This window comes from Mesocricetus auratus, unplaced genomic scaffold (assembly GCF_017639785.1).
Source record: "Mesocricetus auratus isolate SY011 unplaced genomic scaffold, BCM_Maur_2.0 Super-Scaffold_100029, whole genome shotgun sequence".
Taxonomy (NCBI): domain Eukaryota; kingdom Metazoa; phylum Chordata; class Mammalia; order Rodentia; family Cricetidae; genus Mesocricetus; species Mesocricetus auratus.
The window spans coordinates 6,323,487-6,341,357 of record NW_024429210.1 but is presented as its reverse complement, the minus strand read 5'-3'; the positions used below and the strand labels follow the sequence as shown (position 1 = coordinate 6,341,357).

Here is a 17,871-nt window from a genome sequence, read left to right as displayed (position 1 = left end):
TTACCACTCTGGCTGCATGAAGAAGTAGCCCCAAAACAAATGTGCTTGTTCACTACTACCATAGAGAATCAATAGCTATGTATTTAATTTACTTAGACAGTGTGAATTAGTAACTTCCAGCCAGATGTGTGATATACACATCAAAGAATAGCAACCTGTTCAGTATGGAAATCCTGTCAACACACACAGAGCCAACCGATGACATTTCATCTGGAGCAGTTTCCACACTTGCAGCTATAAAAATTGTTCTGAGAATTTTTATAGAAAGAATTAGAACCGAGACTCATAAAAAAAAGGGTAAGCGATGTCAGCTTTCCATCTTGTGAGCCTCTGCATATATACTTCTGTGTGTGTGCTTCGATTTTCAGTAAATGTGTGCTATGCAAGTTTCCGTTCCATAAATCATGTATTTTCTCTCATTACATCCTTTTTAATCAGATGTAAAGTTAAGGGTCTAATTCTACAGCTCTCAAGAAGTGTGTAAAGAATGATCCAGACAACAGAAGGCAAAAGAACACTTACCTACTGGAAAATAAAACAGAGTATTTCAAAATGACTCCAAATAAATTAAGCTTACCCATTGGGAGGTCGTGCTTTCATTCAGATCATTTGTAGGGTCTGTGTGGCTATATACCCTGTTGTTTGATAAAGAATGATTACTAACTCCAGGAACCACCAGAGAACAGAGGTTATATAAAATGCTTGTTATGGCTCAGACACACAAAGCACCTTCTTTTAAAATGTTCCTTTCTTTTCCATGGTAAGCAGACATCATTTTTCACCCTTTAATACTTCTGCTTCATGGGTTTATTTTATGAATTGTGCCTTGCCAATTTCACATGTTTATTTTAATAATATGAAATGCTGTGTCGATTAGATAGATTGATTGATTCATGATACCCAAAGGAATGGTATGTTTTTACTCTGTATTAAAATACACTACCTACTTGCTATTACAAAAATTGAAACTTTCTTTTAATATGGTTTACTAAAAAGTGAGCAATTAAACTATTCCTAATAACCATTGTTTTAAAGAAACAATCCTTACTTAAATCAAATTCATCTAAGTCTACTGAAAATTTTTTGTTAAACAAAGCATCGAGTGTTATTGCGAAGCATATTGTCAGCCACTACACTTTTTTGTTTGACAATTTAAAGCAATGTGGGATGAATCCAAACCTCATCTTGCATTTTATACTCTATTCCAAAGAGCATCTTTTAACCTACTTCCTAATGTCAAAAGGGCATTTCTGGTAAGTGTCTGGTGCGTCAATATTTCCAAAGTAAAGAATTTCTGAGATCCCCTAAAACCACAAGTTTTCAAACCCTTAAAAAATAGTAAATGCACACACAAAAGATTTCTTTATAAAGACTTCAACCCTATGCAACTTGACTTTCACAAATACTGCAAGGAACATGCTTGTCCAGTAGGCTTGTGCTGGACCACGTGATCGGTCACTCAGTCCCCTTTTGTGGTTTAAGGAAAGAAATGCTTTTTCAGGATTCTAACTTTGATTGGAGACTCTGTTTAAAATTAAGAACTTCAAACCCGAGATCTGAAAAAGTGAAACAGATGTCCAGTTTGTTAATAGTAAATGGCTCCGTACGTCGGATCCTTCCCTCTCTTTCCTTCCTGCCGCATTAAATTCTATTTAATACAGGGTTCGCTTGAAAGGTTGAGAGAAAAGAGAGCAAACGTGGACAGTATTGGGAAAAACTTCTAAATCTTTTCCTAGAAAACGACGAAGGGGACCTTCGAAGTCCTCGACCTGCACCAAACCGCTTCTCCTGGGAGATTGGAGCCTGACCCCCCTCCTCAGCACACAAAACACACAGACAGAAAAGATGGCCAGGCTGGCACTCAGGCACTCACGTGAGGACGTAGTTGACGCTGACTATGCAGTGCGGCCTCGAGGAACGGCTGTTGTGAACGATGGTGGCATAGCTCTGCACCCAGACCCAGCCGCCGTGCTTTGCCAAGAACCTGTAGTACTTGGTGGTCACCTGCCCCTTCACCAACACTAGAAAGACAGAGGCAGACAGTAGTGAATCAGCCTGTCCTGGACAGGTCCCGAGTGACTGGTGGTTTGAGTGCAAAGCCCCTCAATGACATAACAACCTCGCCAGTGCACATGGGAGAGATGACAGGCAAATTCCCAATCAACCGATTACCTGTTAAACTGTATTGAGGCCCTGGGCACCACTAATAGATATCTATTATATGCTGATAGTTGGTGTGGTCCCTCCTGGGGCCCTCTGTCTTTCACACAAGCAACGGGGAAAACATTAAAAGTTAAGGATTTTCCCAGACTGGCTTTTCCTACAGCACAAGGGGAAGTCCAGCTCTAAATCCTCAATCCTGGAAGGCTAAGTTCCCAGCAAAGCTATATCAAAAGTTAGGTGAGTTAATGCGTGTGAGAAAAGCAGCCTAGGTTGTTTAAACAGTTCTCATCTTTAGTGATGTTTGCAGGTGAAGAATAAAACCCCACTAGGGGAACGCCTCCCCCATCCCATTAGTATTGCAGCTTCATTAAGTCAGAGATGCTAGACTGGGTCGCCGCAGTCCCTTTCCAAGTCTCCCTTACCACCACCACCCCTACCCTTCTAGGGAGAACCCCCAGCCATCTTCGTGGACCTCAGGCCTCTGCTCTGCTACTCCCTTAAGAGTAGGGTGGGGCCTTACGTAAGTGGTGTGCGCAGCGTAGGTGGAAGGTGTCACAGCCATGCACATGATGGTACAGGGTCTTCTCAATCAAGTCCTGAGGTTCATACCCAGTCAGCTCCGCCACCCTGCGGGGAGCGGGGAAGGGGGATCCCCTATAGTTGAATGTAGAACATTTCATCACCCCTATCTGGGTTCTTGGCCCCATTTCTCAAAACCTTGCCAGGTGCCTCACCTGCAAAATGGACTAGTAAGATCAAGGGGGTCTCCCTCTCTAAACACTGCCATTCAAAGTCCCTCTGTGGACTACCCACCCACCTGGAGTCCAGGAAAATAAGCTTCATGTCCAGACTGGCTCGGAACATGAACATGTTGCTGTGTAGTTTGATTTCTGTGACAGCGCTTGGAGGCAGGGAGTGACCCACGGCCACCAAGCCCACATTCTGGTAGCACCCATCGAAGGGTGACATATCCAGGCTGTACTGGCGGATCTTCAGGTAGCCGCTACAGTGAATGACCTGTGGTGGAGGGGGAGGGGCGAGACTCAGCAGAGGTCAGGAATTGCTCCCTAAGGGAAGCAGAGGAGTTGAAACATGTTAAGATTCTACTTGGCCATACACCATGAGGTGCCCCCAAAGACTGACTGCACAGCCACGGTGAATTCACATGGGAGCTTGTAAATAAAGAAAACTGAGGAATGCAAATGACTGCTTCCTGCCAAGTCCTATCACAGATGAACTGGGGCAAGGATTCTGCTTCCAATGACATTGGAGAAACCCAGCTTGCAGTAAGGCTTTGTTCCTTAACTCCCTGAGATCCAAGGGACTAAGGGGTTCAAAAACTTTACAGTCCTTCAGGGTCCTTTCTAAGAGAAGCCCTGTGTCCCCACTTAGTGTTTTAAGTGACCCCCCAAGTGTCCCCAAAGTCTAATGACCTTTGGGGCTGTACTACAAGTGTGGTTCCTGGAGCAGGAACCAACCTCCCCTCCCCTGCCTCAGAAGCCTTAAGCCCTGCCCAGCCACCCTCAGAGTGAACCTTCCAACTCAACCATGCACCTTGTAGCCCCCGCAGGTGAGGCCAGCATTCCGCTTGGCCAAAACACACTTCATCCTCAGGAAGAAGGAGCGCTCGATCTCATATTCTGTGAAAAAGAGGAGAAAGACTCAGAATGAGAGGCAGGCAGCCAAAAGAAGCAACAGCCCAGCTAAGGCTAAGCAGGGCAAAGCCCCCAAGCTGGCCGGCATGAGCAGGTGGCTTAAGGCCGGACTGCCTTACCCTGTAGGAAGTGGGAGTGGCAGGGCTGGTGGGCTGTGAGCACTGCAGTCATCTCATCATGGTCTGCTGGGTGGATGTATTCATAGATGCTGTTCCCAGTCAGCTCCACCTGTAAAGAGGAGGGCTTCACCATCGCTGCAGTTCTACAATGCCCCCAGAGGAAGCTGAAAACTTGCAGCAGGGGGATCTGTAGGACCACAAAGATGCAATAGGTTCTGCTGCTCGCTACCTGGCACATCTTACCTAACTCTCAGCTTCCTTACCTGTAAAATAATCATAAATATCAGTAGTAGTGAGGATGGTGATAGTCACAGTAAGGCTTGGTAAAACCACATAAATATGTAAACTCCTCCCACAACATCTGGCTTATGGTAAGACTTCTAAAAGGTAGCAATTGTTTAAGTCCAGGTAGGGAGTGATGGGGTCCCCTGTAATCTAAGGGGTTTTCAGTGCCCAAATGCAAATATAAAATGAATTGGGAAGCCATCCCCACAACTCTAGCTGTGAACACTGCAGTCGGGAAGGATGAACCACTCACCCACCTGAGAAAGGCCCAGGTGAACTGACGCTGTCTCTGAAATGTACATGATCTTTCCATCTGGGGCCACCACGAAGATGAAGCCATCCAGAGTCTGGGGAGGCAGAAATAGAGTGAGAGATCTGAAGAAATGAAGCAAGGAGAACAGAAGGTAGACACAGTCAGTACCGACAGATGAGGCTGTGATAGATTGCCCAGAAACAACTCAGAACAACCAGTACTACCAGCATTTGCTGTTTTAAACTCCCCAGGCCTGTAAGTACACAGCACACTGACAGGGCAGAGAAAGGCTGTGGACAAGGCTAATGTCCTATAAAGGCTCAAGATCCACTGAAATGAAAAGAAAAATCTGTGGCACAAAAAAGTTCTGGGTGTGGGAGTAGAATCACAGTCTTCAACAGGAACAGGAAGTAGGTTCCCTCCTTAGGATAGTGGTTCCAGTAAGAACCTGTGTCAACTGGCTTCTGTGGTAACAGGCAGAATTGTGCTCAGGATCCTGCTACATATGCATTCAAAGTCTATTTGGGTCATGTCTTGTTTATAGGGCCCCCAAACAGTGCTTACGTGATTTTTGGTGTTGTCGTGTACAAGAAGGCAAAGATACATTTTACATAGAAAATAGATATGTTAGAGAAGTTTTACCATAGAGGCGTTGGCCTTGAACTCAATGTTAAAAAAAAAAAGAACCTGTGTCAATATTGAAGGGTTCCATAGTGGCAGTGATCAACAGTGAAGAGTAATAGTACAGCAGACACGGGCTGACATGGAAGAACTGGCAATTTGAAGTTATAGACAGAAGGAAGCTGACCAAGACCCTGAAAGAGTCAGGAGAGGGGATTTAGGAGATGAGAGGTTTTTCTGAGCAGCCACTGGTAAGGTAGTGTGACACTGTGTATGTCTGCGTATGTTTACACTGACGCATCAAGTCGGCTCTTTGTAGAGAGATTTAGACTTGCCCTGTCCCTTCATATCTGTGAATGAGGCAGTGGAGACCTGCATTAACTCAAGGAGCTCAATGGCACAACTCACATGAAGATAAATGTGCTGACCACACAACTAAGTAGGTAGAGCCCAGTAGGCAAGAGACCAGAAAATATGCGCTACAGAGGCCTTGAAGGACTTGGAGTTTCAGACACCCAGAAAGAGGAAGAAGCAAGGACTGAAAAGAAAGAGTGCCTCAAGCAAAAGAAATGATGTAATGAAGATAGGAACTGAGGGGAGGGTTGGTCTGAGCTGTGAGACTGGTATGAGATGAGGCTACATAAGTGCACCCTCAGTGGACTTTTAGAGTTTAGAATGTCAACTTGAGAACCTTGCAATTGCACCTGTAGGTATCGTGATTCCAACAGATGTACTAGGCAAGAGAATCAAATATTTTATATGTTCCTTTTTCTTGGCAGAATCATCTGCAGGAGTTAGGTTGAGAAGCTCATGGAACAACAGGCCTGAAATCACAATCTAAGAAAGGGGACAGTCTAATTTAAGAATGGCACTGAGCACAAATGTTATCAATTTGGGGGCAGAGCAAGGAAGGTTGATTTCCTGGCTTCGGTAAGGATTTTATGCAAAAGACAGCACCATTGACTAAGGTTGAAAACTTAGAGAAACTGAGATTCTGTTGTGAGCCTGTGTCATCTTTCCAACTGGAAATCAAGATGTTCCTGTAAGTAGACATCTGAGAAGGGCGATAACACATTCTCAGGTTAAATGTGTCTAGTTGGTAGAAGGAAAGAAAATAGTTGGGGTCCCAGAATATTGCCTAAACTGGATACTACTTGAAGTCACAGGGACTAAACAGTTCAGGTGATGAGTGCTGGTTTATATCTGACTGGAGCCTTTGGAGCTGTGAGAGAAGAAACGAGCTAGGACTTTTCCAAATGACATCACAGGCAATGGTATGAAAGTTTTAAAAAGAGAAAGGCAGAAGAGAAGATAAATTGAGGAAACTGTTATTGTTGAAACAAGGGGGAAAGAAGAGAGTGTTGCCGCTAGCTAGAGTCACCTCCTTCTTTGTCCAAATGATACTTTTTCTCCAAGTCCCCTCTAACTGGGCCCATTGCAATTTGAAGGCCTTCTCTTTCCCTTTCTGGTTTTTCTCAGTAACACCCACACCACCAAAACACCAGAGAATCCCTAGGAATGGAAACATCAGGAGCGCAGGGCTTTCCGTGTGACTCGCTATAGATCTTCCTGTGTCCCTTAGTGGAATGAATTCAGGTGAGACCTTGATATCAGAATGTATGGAGCCTGTGTAGGGCCCAGTGGGGGAAAATGGGCCAGAGGGAACTGGAAGCTAATGGAGAGGGGAGTGAAGAAGCCCTGAACTTCAGAGTGTTAAATTAAACAAGAATTGCCAGAAGCCCAGTGAAGAGAGGAAAAGAACCCTGAGAAAAGTATTAAGGGAAAAGCTGCTTGGGTTTTGTTTTCCTGCTCATACTGCCAGGAAAAACATATAGGAACGAGGGAGAGATGGAAAGGGAGACCCAGGTACTTCATCTGAGGTTAAGATGTTTCAGCAAAGGGGGCCAGGTCAGTGGGGAAATACTTACCCACGCTCTCTCTTTGTTCGGTAAAACTAAAATCTACTCGGTGTCTAGGAGGGAGAGGGAAGTAGGAGCGCTGAGAACGGAAGGACCCCGCCATGGGACTCTGTTCCTGCGGGCTGGTTCCATTAGGCTTCTCAGGTTGCAGGCTACCATTCTAGGAGACCCCAATAGACTTGAGCAATAATAGAGGGTGCAGGGTGTGAGGACAAGTGTCACTGTCCTAAAAATGCCACCGAGAGTTTTATTATTTAAAATATTTGCTCTGCGACTTAAGCGGCCAAGAGGCAGTGAAAAACCCCTGTGCACTGCAAATAACCAGGTAATGGCCACCTCACATTGTTTAAACTCATTACTGGGGGTGCGGATGTGTGTTGTTGTTGGATTTGTACAGAGCTTGGACTAGCCTGAAGTGAGAGGTCCTGGCAAAAAGGAGTGTGCCTGGGAGCTACAGGGAAGAAACGAAATGAGTTGCAGACACAGCTGGATCCGGAATGCGCGGGCTTAAAGCGCTGAAAGGCATTTACAGCAGATTTCGGTTATTTCCTTTGCAAATTCTTCGTTTCAGATGCTTCTTGGGTCCTGCCTCCCAGGCCTGGCGCAGCGCATTTCAGTTTTCTTTGCCGAAAAGCGACAAACGGAAAAGATCCCTTGGACGGAGCCCTGCTGGGGCCTTGCCAAGCTGATTTGCAACCTTAAAGTCTGGGTTGTCCATTTGCCTCCTTTCCTGACTCCCAGGCACCAGTGGCGCAACCTCACCTAGCTAGATTAAGAACTGGGATTTAAGAGGAGCTATTGGAAGCCGCCCCCCCCCCCACACACACACTTTTTCCTGAGAAAACAAAAGCCCAGGTGGTGCCCTGATGGCCAGGAGTCTTGCACTTGTACCTGGAGTAGATGAGAGCCCAGTTCCCGACCAACGTTGTCCAAGGGGCTGGTTCGACTGGTGTGGCCCCACGCCTCGCCAAGCCCTGTGGAGACATACAGAGACACACAAAATTAAGCGAAAGAACCCAGGCCCTCCTGACAGTCGGGGACTAGAGTGCAATTACTGTCTTCTCACTCGGGCAGCCCCGGCAGCGAGCAGCGAGGGTTCCCATCGCCCCTTTCCGGATCCGATCTGCGGGGGTGGGACACTAGGTCAGCTTGCAGCTCCTGTCCGGCAGGAGTTCTAGTGGCTTCCACCCTGGAAAATCCCAGCGCTATCTTCCCAGTGGGTTTCTGTTCGGTGTAGCTGGTGGGAAGAGTATTTCTCAGCCTAAGTTTTTATCCTTGTCCTTATAAGCAGTCCCAGAGAGTCTTCACACTTTGCCAACGCAACTGCCACCCAAAGAAACCGGAGGCCACTAACCACATAGGCTCAGTCCCTGGTGGCCTTTCTGATTGGCTGCCGGGCTTTCTGGACGCTGGTCTCCCTCAGCCAGACCTGAACATTCTTAGAGAAAGCCCCATTTGTGGTTGACTTGCAGATTCCCTTTCACCAGCATCTCTAGGCCCTGCCATATCCTCCGTACCCCACTCCACGCCATCTCGCAAAAAAAAAAAAAGTCAGTTACTTTAAGGTGCCAGCCTTTCGGCATGATTTTCGCTCCATTCTGTATTTAGAATCGGTTTCCCAACTTGTCTAATATCATCTATCAACAAAATCAGGTCATCCCTCCCCATTGTTTTAGAGCATTAACCTTTCAAGCCTTGGGCAAAAACTTTTTCTGAATATGCTTTAGAAGTATTTAATGTAAGACTCCCCATATATTAGTATAAAATATGGTCTCCTACCCGTATCAAAGATGAAATAAAAATAACAAAAAAGTGCATAGGCCTGTTCAACTATTTATGGGTATCTTTTAAATGTTGCTGATGAAATTACTTCTATAGTTAACCCCTTTAGTTTATACATCAAGAACAAGATTTAGCCATTTTCCTTTTTAAGGCGATCTATTTCGTTAGGAACAAATACTTTGAAACGTACACCGTGACAAACATGCTCAAATTGTAACATGGAAACGGGTAAAGTCTTTCACAATAAAACATCCGGTTAGACTTTTTGGAAGGTAATAGCTAAGACCTACTTCCTAAGCAATTGATCAAAACCCTGACAACGAGTAACGGTAAGCGCCCCTCGGGCTCAAATGGGGTCTTTCTGGGTGTTTGCACACCTAAATAAATCTAACGATTTCCGCACTGCTCTGCAAATACAGCGGCTCCACTCCGGCGATCGCCTCCCTCCCTACGTTGATAGCTCAGCTTGATCCGTCCTGACGCTCCTGCACGCACAGCTTCCCTCCCCAGTGACTGGGTGACCCTAGCCAGTCATCCTCGTGTACCAGTACAGAAGGCTCGGTCGCAGTCACCTATGCAAACACCTTCGATTTGCCGCCCCCCCCCCGAGTTTTGGCCCCTTAAAGGAGTTGGCCACACTAAGGAAAAGAGGAAAAGGTCGTTCCTTGCTGAGAGTACCTAGGACTCGGGTGGCATCGACCTTGGGCCCCCGCAGATCCCTGAAACCCGGGCAGGACACTCCCGCAGGTAGTCCAGTGGGCTGAGGTTGCAGTTGTCTGATTGATAGATAGTAGCTCTCGCAGCCCCACAAGCTAGTGCGTTTTAGGCAAATAAATGTCTTTAATAGAAAAATCTGAGGACCGCCTGGAACCGCCCGGTACTCTAAAGACCGGGTGGGATCGCCGGGTGGTCAGGGGCGTGTAAAACCATCTTGCCTCCGAACTCTGGGCGCCTGTTTTGCTTTGTCGGGTTGTGCCCTCATTAGCATGCGCCTACAAGAGAAAATAAGACTTGCCCACAGGTTAATAAGCAGCCCGAGCTGGTGCGGGTGCGAGCTACCAGGGAAGTCCCTCCCCCCCGCGCCTCCCCCACATGAACACCTGGGAGGAAACTTGGTTTCACAGAGGCCGCGTTCTCTTTTTGTCGGCAGAGGAAACTCCTCACACCGTTGAGGCTGGGTTAATGTTTTATGAGGAACTCACTACCCTGCTCTACCGGTGGATCTCACCAAGGAAGGAGCTCACCCTCAAAAGTGTGGAGGACACCTCCCCAAAGTAGTTCAAGGTTCCCATTCCCCCAAGTCTCAAAGTGCGGGGCCGAAGCCCTCTCACCTCTTTCCTTCGGTGGAGCTCCCCAGGACCCGGTTTCAGTTGGCAAGGGGCTAGCTGAGATTTCGGTTTTTGCACTTGACCTACCGCAGAAAATTCGCAAATCCTTTGATTGTCTGTTTAAAATGAGGAGGAACCAGCTCTCTTTGCGGCCGGATTACAGTGAGAACAAGATCTAAAGATTCCCTTGTAACTTGGTGAGGCAGAAGGAACAGGGTTTTGCAAAGGAGAAAAGGCGCTCTGTGAGGGAGGCGATAACTAAATCAGGTTTCAGACAAAAGGATTTTCCCCAGCTAAAGTGGCTGAAGACAAAGGAAAACATAATCTATTTTGGAAGATTTCCAAGATATGCCACATTAACCTCAGCAGATATATTCTGCTTCTCTCCGGCCCCTCTCTTCCCTTAAAATCTGGTTTATCATATTTACATAAGTAGCATTAGAAGGGATGTATCTATTATGAATCTAAAGGGCTAGCTCACATTTCATGTGAGAACCCGAGCAAGTTTCACTGTTGCTTTACCCTTGGTGAGCAGTTGAGCCATTTCCATTTAAATACCCCCTGACCCAAGGATTACCTCAATGGACTGACTGCGCGGGTTTTGTAATTTCCTGAAAATGAGATTTCGATTTATAAAACAAGAAACCAATTAGTAACCAAATGAGGCGAAGTAGATCCACTAAAATTGACCTAATCCCACAGGCACCATTTAGGCCCGTTCTTGGTGAATGAATGATGAGACCCCGTCCAGCGCGCGCTCAAAGCATCATCCAGCTGTGTTATTGCAAGCAGCAAAAATAAATTGATCGGGCTTTTCCTTCAAATGAATTTCATGCCCTTGACAAAATACAGATTACAGGCCAGGCACCATTACCGTCTTTGCTCGACCGGAAAGAGAAGAGCTTGTTGTAGGGGCCCCTTCTTTCTTTCCTTCGTTATCAGCACAGCATCGCCATAGAAATCACACACACACACACACACACACACACACACACACACACTCACAGCCTAGCTTGCCTTTGAGGCCATAGGGAGGAGTCCCGTGACCGTTTTGCCACTGGGGACCTGGGTGTGACAAGTTCTTCACACAAGTTCTTCAGGTCCCCAGAGGCTAGTAGCTGCTACTTGGGAGGAGTGTGTGAAAGAGAAAGCCCAAAGCCCCCAAACACCACGTAGTCTTCACCGCTGGACTTTGTGCGCCCTGGTTGAAAGCACTGCCCGGGTTTGCACTCCGGGTTCCGGCTGGGCACGGTCCCGCCACGAAGCTCTCTGGGGAAGGGATGTGCTCCCGGCAGAATCAACGCCTGGTGCCGTCCCTGAGCAAACACTTCGTCCAACACTAGAGCGCTCCAGTGCCTCTACTAGCGCTCCAGGGTTGCTCCAGGCCACTGCCCGAAAAGGAGCTCTGGGAGGCTCAGGGGACACAGCTCTGCAAGGCCTGTCCAGTTTCACTGCGCGGACCCACAGCGGTTGCCCTTCCCTTGCGTGCCCGCCTCTCCCGGGCCAGAGCAGCGGTGGCTGTGCCAGTAATCACCTAGTGTTCGTACGTGTGTGTGATTTGCAGCTCAAGGCCGCAGGTCACTCACTAGTGGCTTTTCTCGTGTTGCATCCCGCCCGGGAGTTCACGCTTCCGGTTAGGGAATGGAGGCTGCCCACCAAGCTGTGTAACTCGACCCGCACCCGCTGCGCGTCCCTGAACACTACAAGAATTGGGGGGCTGCAGAATTTCCCCAGGTCTGGCTTAAAACCTGGGACCAGGGTCCTGCATGGAGGCTAAAGGTGTCGTGCGCAAAGGTCCAGGGCTTTAAATCTTCAGGATTGCCCGGGGCTTGGCAACGCCACCTCCTTACAAAGACCCTCACCTCCGCGGCAGGGCGGCTCCGCACCTGGAGACCCACGGATCCAGCTCTTCGGCTAACGGAGCAGGCATCGGATCTCCGCTAAGCTTTTAACCACCTGCCGGGCTGGCACCAGCGGCTGGGCAGAACAAACGGCGGCGTGTCACACTCTAGTGTCTAGCAAAGCCTGTCCTACAGGTAGGGGTAGAGACGTAGCTGATTCTCCGTGAACCTAAGAGCCGACTGTGCCAGGACTAAAAGATAAGATGCCACAAAAAGAGAATGCAATATACCGCGGACCCAGTGGGCTCTCTGCAGTGGAAAAGGCACAGCAGATCTGAACATAATAACCACCAGAGTGTCAAATCTGTCAGCGTTTCAAACCTGCGAAAAACGCCCCACTCTTTCCCATTTCTTCAGCACCTTCTGAGTAGCAGGACTGATCCTAAACAATTGGCCATCCAAGATACAAGCAATGAGTGCCTCACCCAAGCCATCGACATTGCTACTGTTGGTCTCCTTTTCATGACAAATAACGACTGACTAGGGAATACCGCACAAATTCTGGAGTTTGCATTCGAAGTTTGCACCTGACTGCAAAAATTCAAAGCTAACCAAGATTCCCTAGAACTGAAACCATCCCGCCCAGCCCCCAGAAGATCTAGTTAAGCTTTTGGCTTTTGGATGGGGGATTGAGCCTGGTTTGAAAGCATCCCACCTTTGATTTTGGTGTTGTATTTGCTGTTTGTTTTTAATTAATGATGCATCCATTTCCCTTAAAAATTATTTTCCGTTGATCACATCTACAAGGTATGTACATAAATCTGCCTTGCACAGTTTAATTTTGCACTAGCTTTAAAAGAACATCAAAAGTGGAATTAGGCAGAGAAAGCCACACTTGATCGTAAACTGTGCTTAAAGGAGGCTTTAAATGAGAAAAACTTGTGTAAGAAAACAAACATGGAAACCCAATGCACAATCATTTCCCTGAGCAGCAAGAAAAACAGCCTTAAACCACACATCCACATGAGAAGCTGGCCCCTTTTTATTCTTTGTTTTCTTTTTAACTCAAAAATACAATGATTAAGGATTTCAGGTTTTTTGATGAATATTGTAGGTCTTGGGAATTTTGTCTCTATACATTTACTAGTTTCAACTTTATTTTTATTTTCATAAACATATTGACAATGAATGGTAGTGACATTACCAGGATTATAAACAGAGATTTGAAACCATATCTGATGTCTCAGTTTATTCTTCATGACACTATGTCCCTGACCAAAATTACTTCAGAGATGGGTAACAAACATGTACACTTGTTTTAAAGTTGAATTTGCCTTGTTTTGCATACAAATAAAGTCATGTTGGTGTTGTTTTAATGCCTTTAAAATTTTTATTTTAAGTTCACTGGTGTTTTGCCTGCATGTATGTCAATGTGAGGGTGTCAGATCTTGGAGTTACAGACCTGGAGTTGCAGTCAGCCAGCTGCCATGTGGGTGCTGAGAATTGAACTCTGGTCCTTTGGAAGAGCAGCCAGTGCTCTCAACCACAGAGCCATCTTTTCAGCCCCTTGTTTTAATATCTTAATGCCATCTTTCTGGCTTTCATAAAACCAAGGATTCATACATTTCTACATTCCTCACATGTCCTTTTTGAGCTATTTTAGAATGGAATGTGATTAATCAGAAGATACTCACTTTCAGTGATCTCACAGGACCCTTCCTTGGTATTCCTTTTTTCTTATTAAATCTCTAATGCTGATCCGGTGTTTGCTCCTCCCCCTGCCTCATCTCCCTCCACCTTTGCCTCCTCTTCCTCTTCTGGTTTGGGCCTCTACCACCAAGAACAAGGATTACAGGTGTGCACCACCGAGCCCGGTTTAATGCTTATTCTTAGTCATTCCAAATACCCGTATCATCATCTCCTCCTTCCTGTCCTCCTTCCTGCCTTTCTAATCTTACCCTCAACTGTTCAGTTTTACCTCTTCAGAATAAACAAAGTAATGCTGAAACATGGACCCGGACAAAAACCACTACACTGAGAAGGGGGAAGTTTTACAGGGAATGACCCATTTTCTCTAACCCCCTCTCTTTTTATCAGATGACTGTGGAAGAATTTTTTGTTTGTTTGTTCATTTACGATATAATCTTTGGGCTTTACACAGTAGCATAAACGAAATGTGATGTGGAAAAAAAACAAGTTTTGCAACTTTGTTATGCCTATAGCCATGCCATCAGATTTGTAATCATTTGAGATTAGACAATCTGTAAAATCCATGTTAAATGTGATACGATATTTACCATGATAAAATAGCCGTGCTTATTCTTGAGACAATTCTTTATTGAAGGCCTATTGTGCAGTAGGAACACTTCAAGACGTGTAAAGTAACTTCAAATTCTATTTCGCATAACCAAAAAAGATAACAGCGATATAAAGTGCTCAGTATCCCCAATGCTTAGACTGAACCCTAAGTAAAGACCAGTATCAAATTTGGCCCCCCCTGCAGGTAGTGCCTGGTTCTGCGGTTTGTCACTATTTTGTTCCTTTGAAAACCCGCTGAGTTTTGTAATTGTTTGTCATTGTTTTCTTTACTATCTTAAGGGGCTGTATTTTGCTTTGGTTTTTTTTTTTTGAAACTCAAACAACCTCAAAATTAAAACGTCACCTCTAGGTACCTGCCAGCTGTTCTGATGATCCTGGCTAACTCATCGGTGGAGGCTGCGCGTGAGTTATGAACTCCACAGAAGCTGGAGAAAAATAAATGATGTGCCCAGAGTTCACACATCGTCCATCCCCTCCTCCTCATAAACTCACACTCACCCATACAAGAGAGGAGAGGTGGGAGGGGCCGGGGTTCAGGAAGAGTAGGCTGTAGAAAGCACAATTGTAGGTTAAAGTCGCCAAAGGCGATGGCCTGGCCACCAAGAGGACCTCAGTGGAAATCTTTCCTGGCACTCTATTAAAAATAACAAAAATTTACGTTGGGTTCTTCCTTTTCTTTATAACGCGATTTTTAATTTTTACGAGTTAGCACCATCAGGGAAAAAAAAAAGCTTCCTCTTTTAAAATACAAAAAAAATAAAAAAATAAAAACTACCCAGCCTGAACTTCTGGGAGCCTACCCCGTTCTAGGTCTGCCGGTCTGCACCAAGCAGAATCGGGTCTGTGGCCTGTGGACTCCCGGGCTCTGTTGAGTGACTGCTGGGGAAGTCGGCCCTCTATTCTTCTCCCGCAGTTATTCACTGCCCCACAAGCAGCGCCATATGCTGCTTCTGATCAAACAGCGAGCAACATCGGCACCGATAATTGACGAGACCCGCTAGAAATCACGCAGAAAGGGAACCCACTGAGACCACAGTAGCTGACAAATCACTGCTAATAATCCTGTTAGGAATAGCGCAGCCAGTGGAGTTCGAAATAGCTTTATTTTTATAAAGTAGGCGCTGACAGAATAAAAGACAAAGAGATATCTTCTTTAAGCAGAAGGCTGTGTGTCACAATGGTGATTTTCCCATTGGCAATTCTCAGAACAGTTTGGATGTGAAATGTGATTTCTTTCTTTCTTTCTTTCTTTTTTGTGTGTATATGCTCTTTGTCCTTTCTTCTTGAAAAATCAACCCAAAAACTTTGCAGGTATTCTAAATTGATTTCTCTCCTCCCTGGATTTCCGGGTGAAAAGAGATGTTCAAGGAATTAACTATATAACACCACTAATGGGGTTGAGAGTAGAAGTCAACTACTTAGAAGGATTTTGTGAATAATGTGTAATATTTCTGCCAGTTTTTAAATGAAGATCAAAAGAAGGGAAGCTTCATTTCCAGTGATAACTACACTCCTCATCAGAAACAGCACCCCTCAAACACCTAAAGCCAACAAACATGCTGAAAAGTTCCCATTTGTAAATAAACACAGATCTTTCTCTAGAAGTTTTGTTTGTCTAGTAATCATTCTTTTCCATTCTCAAAACTTCCTCCCCTAACAAAATATTTTTCTCTCCTGTTTGTTACTTGGGCGTGAGTAAAGACCAGCAAATGGAACATCAAAGTGCCCCTTCCCCAGTGAGTATTAACTTTTTCTAGTAAGTAGAAATGATTTCACACATGACCATGTTCTGTGAAGGCAGCTTTGCCTTCTCATAGTAAATCTTGGTCACTGAAATTCCAATTTGAAATCATATCTGCTGCTTTCTTATTCTACCTTCTAGGCCATATGAAAATTTGTCTGGATCTTTTTGCTAGCCTAACTGATGATACATTTCTGCATGTTCTCTCTGCTTTCCTTTAATCTTGGGTATTCTGAGAGACCCTTATAAGCACAGATAACACCCAGGCCAGAAACACAATTCACCAAGCTCCTGTTTGGTGAATGTCTTAAATACTCAGAACCAAGTTACCATAAGCAGGACATACTATTGGTGCACATACCCGCTTTTCTTGCAGAATTGTGGGTTCTTCTGAGAAATTATCTGGCTCACCTAGCTCCATATATATAGGTCTAATCTATACCTAGTAAAAATAAGCAAACGGGCAATACTTGTGCTTTCTGCTGGATACATTTCTGATAAGAGGAATTAAAAGGAAAGTCATGTTTCGATTAGCAGTAGTTGTTTCAACCGAACCAAGTGTTGACAAAAGCACTATTTGGCTTCTTCCCAATCAAACACATTGGGTGTGTTGGAGAGAAAAGTATGGGGAAGTAGGGAGGGACAAGGCTTTGGTGCTGACCGTTTAAATAGCTTGGTTGAATTTCCCTTTGCAGAGAATATAACCCGAGAGGGAGAACACTAGTGCGTTTTTCCCTACTGCCTACTGAGTCTAACCCTTCTTTGAAATCCAGTCTAGGCACTACCACTTACCTTCTGGGAAGACCACTCTCATTTTGAGATAACTGGTCGTCAGTCTGATTATGGATGCCTTGTCCAGCTGTGAGGTGATGGCTGAGGGTAAAGGCAGCAATTTAGCCAGTTCGTAAAATTCACTGTTTTCTTTCTCCCTCCTGGTCCGGGCAGCATTTTTAGACTTTTCTTTCATCGTGAGTCGAACTCCCGTTCTTCTTACAAGGTAAACTCCACAGACTCATCCAAAAACCAAGATAACTTTCACTTAGCGATCACAATCCGTAGGCACATAATTTTGAACGAAGAGGCTGAAGTCGGCTCCCGGAGACCAGAATAAAAGTAGGAACAGGACAGTGCATCAAACAAAACACTTTCTCGAAATCGTGAGGTGTAAGTATAAGAAAGTTGCTGGTCCACAGCAAATCCCGGCAAACTTATGGCGCTCTAAGTATAAAATGATAGCAGGATTTCTGAAGAGTCAGTCTTTTTTTTTTTTTTTTTTATCGGTTCCGTGGAGAGAACCCGGATCCTTGGAAAATCGACATTCTAATATCCGAGGATTGCTCTTCGGTCCCTCTGGCGCTGGAGACGGTTCGCAGCCGCCGTTTTGTGGAAAACAGGAATCCCGTGTAACTGCTTTCAGACCACTGCGAAGACAAGAACACTAGAGCGTTAAGAGATCTTCGGCTCCGCCAGACTCACACCCACTGCAATTCCGCAAACGGCCCCAAAAGGCCTCTGCACCCACGCTCTGATCGTCGCGACCCAGGGTATTTAAGACTTGGGAGATATCCGCCCCAGGCTAGGCCGCCCGCAAGTCACACTTGGATTCGCTTGCGGCGTCCGGGAGGTCGCTCCGACGGCTAAACGAACGTCTGCGGAGCCCCGGGCCCGCCGCTGCCCCAAGTCAGTCTCTCCGGCCGCCGAAGCGGGAAACCGGCCACACGGAATTCCTCCACTGCCCACCACCCGGACTGCCCCTCCGGCTCGGGGCGCACGTCTGAGGGGTTCCTCAAGAAGTGCCGCTTATGCACCAAGCCCCAGGGGACTCCCGCGGTCATCCTCGGGGCG

General features: G+C 46.0%; 1 protein-coding gene across 1 annotated transcript in view; it reads right to left on the bottom strand.

The window, feature by feature from the left end:
* Sim1 (SIM bHLH transcription factor 1) overlaps positions 1 to 17,440 on the bottom strand; it is a 69,119-nt gene extending 51,679 nt beyond the window's left edge. The window contains exons 1-8 of the mRNA XM_005070407.4: positions 16,819 to 17,440; positions 7,907 to 7,989; positions 4,480 to 4,569; positions 3,938 to 4,046; positions 3,718 to 3,803; positions 2,981 to 3,180; positions 2,684 to 2,790; positions 1,874 to 2,021 (exon numbers count right to left, since the gene is read on the bottom strand). Coding sequence (XP_005070464.1) covers positions 1,874 to 2,021; positions 2,684 to 2,790; positions 2,981 to 3,180; positions 3,718 to 3,803; positions 3,938 to 4,046; positions 4,480 to 4,569; positions 7,907 to 7,989; positions 16,819 to 16,993 — 998 coding nt within the window. The 5' untranslated portion in view covers positions 16,994 to 17,440. The remainder of the gene's footprint in view (positions 1 to 1,873; positions 2,022 to 2,683; positions 2,791 to 2,980; positions 3,181 to 3,717; positions 3,804 to 3,937; positions 4,047 to 4,479; positions 4,570 to 7,906; positions 7,990 to 16,818) is intronic.
* Between the last annotated feature and the right edge of the window lie 431 nt (positions 17,441 to 17,871).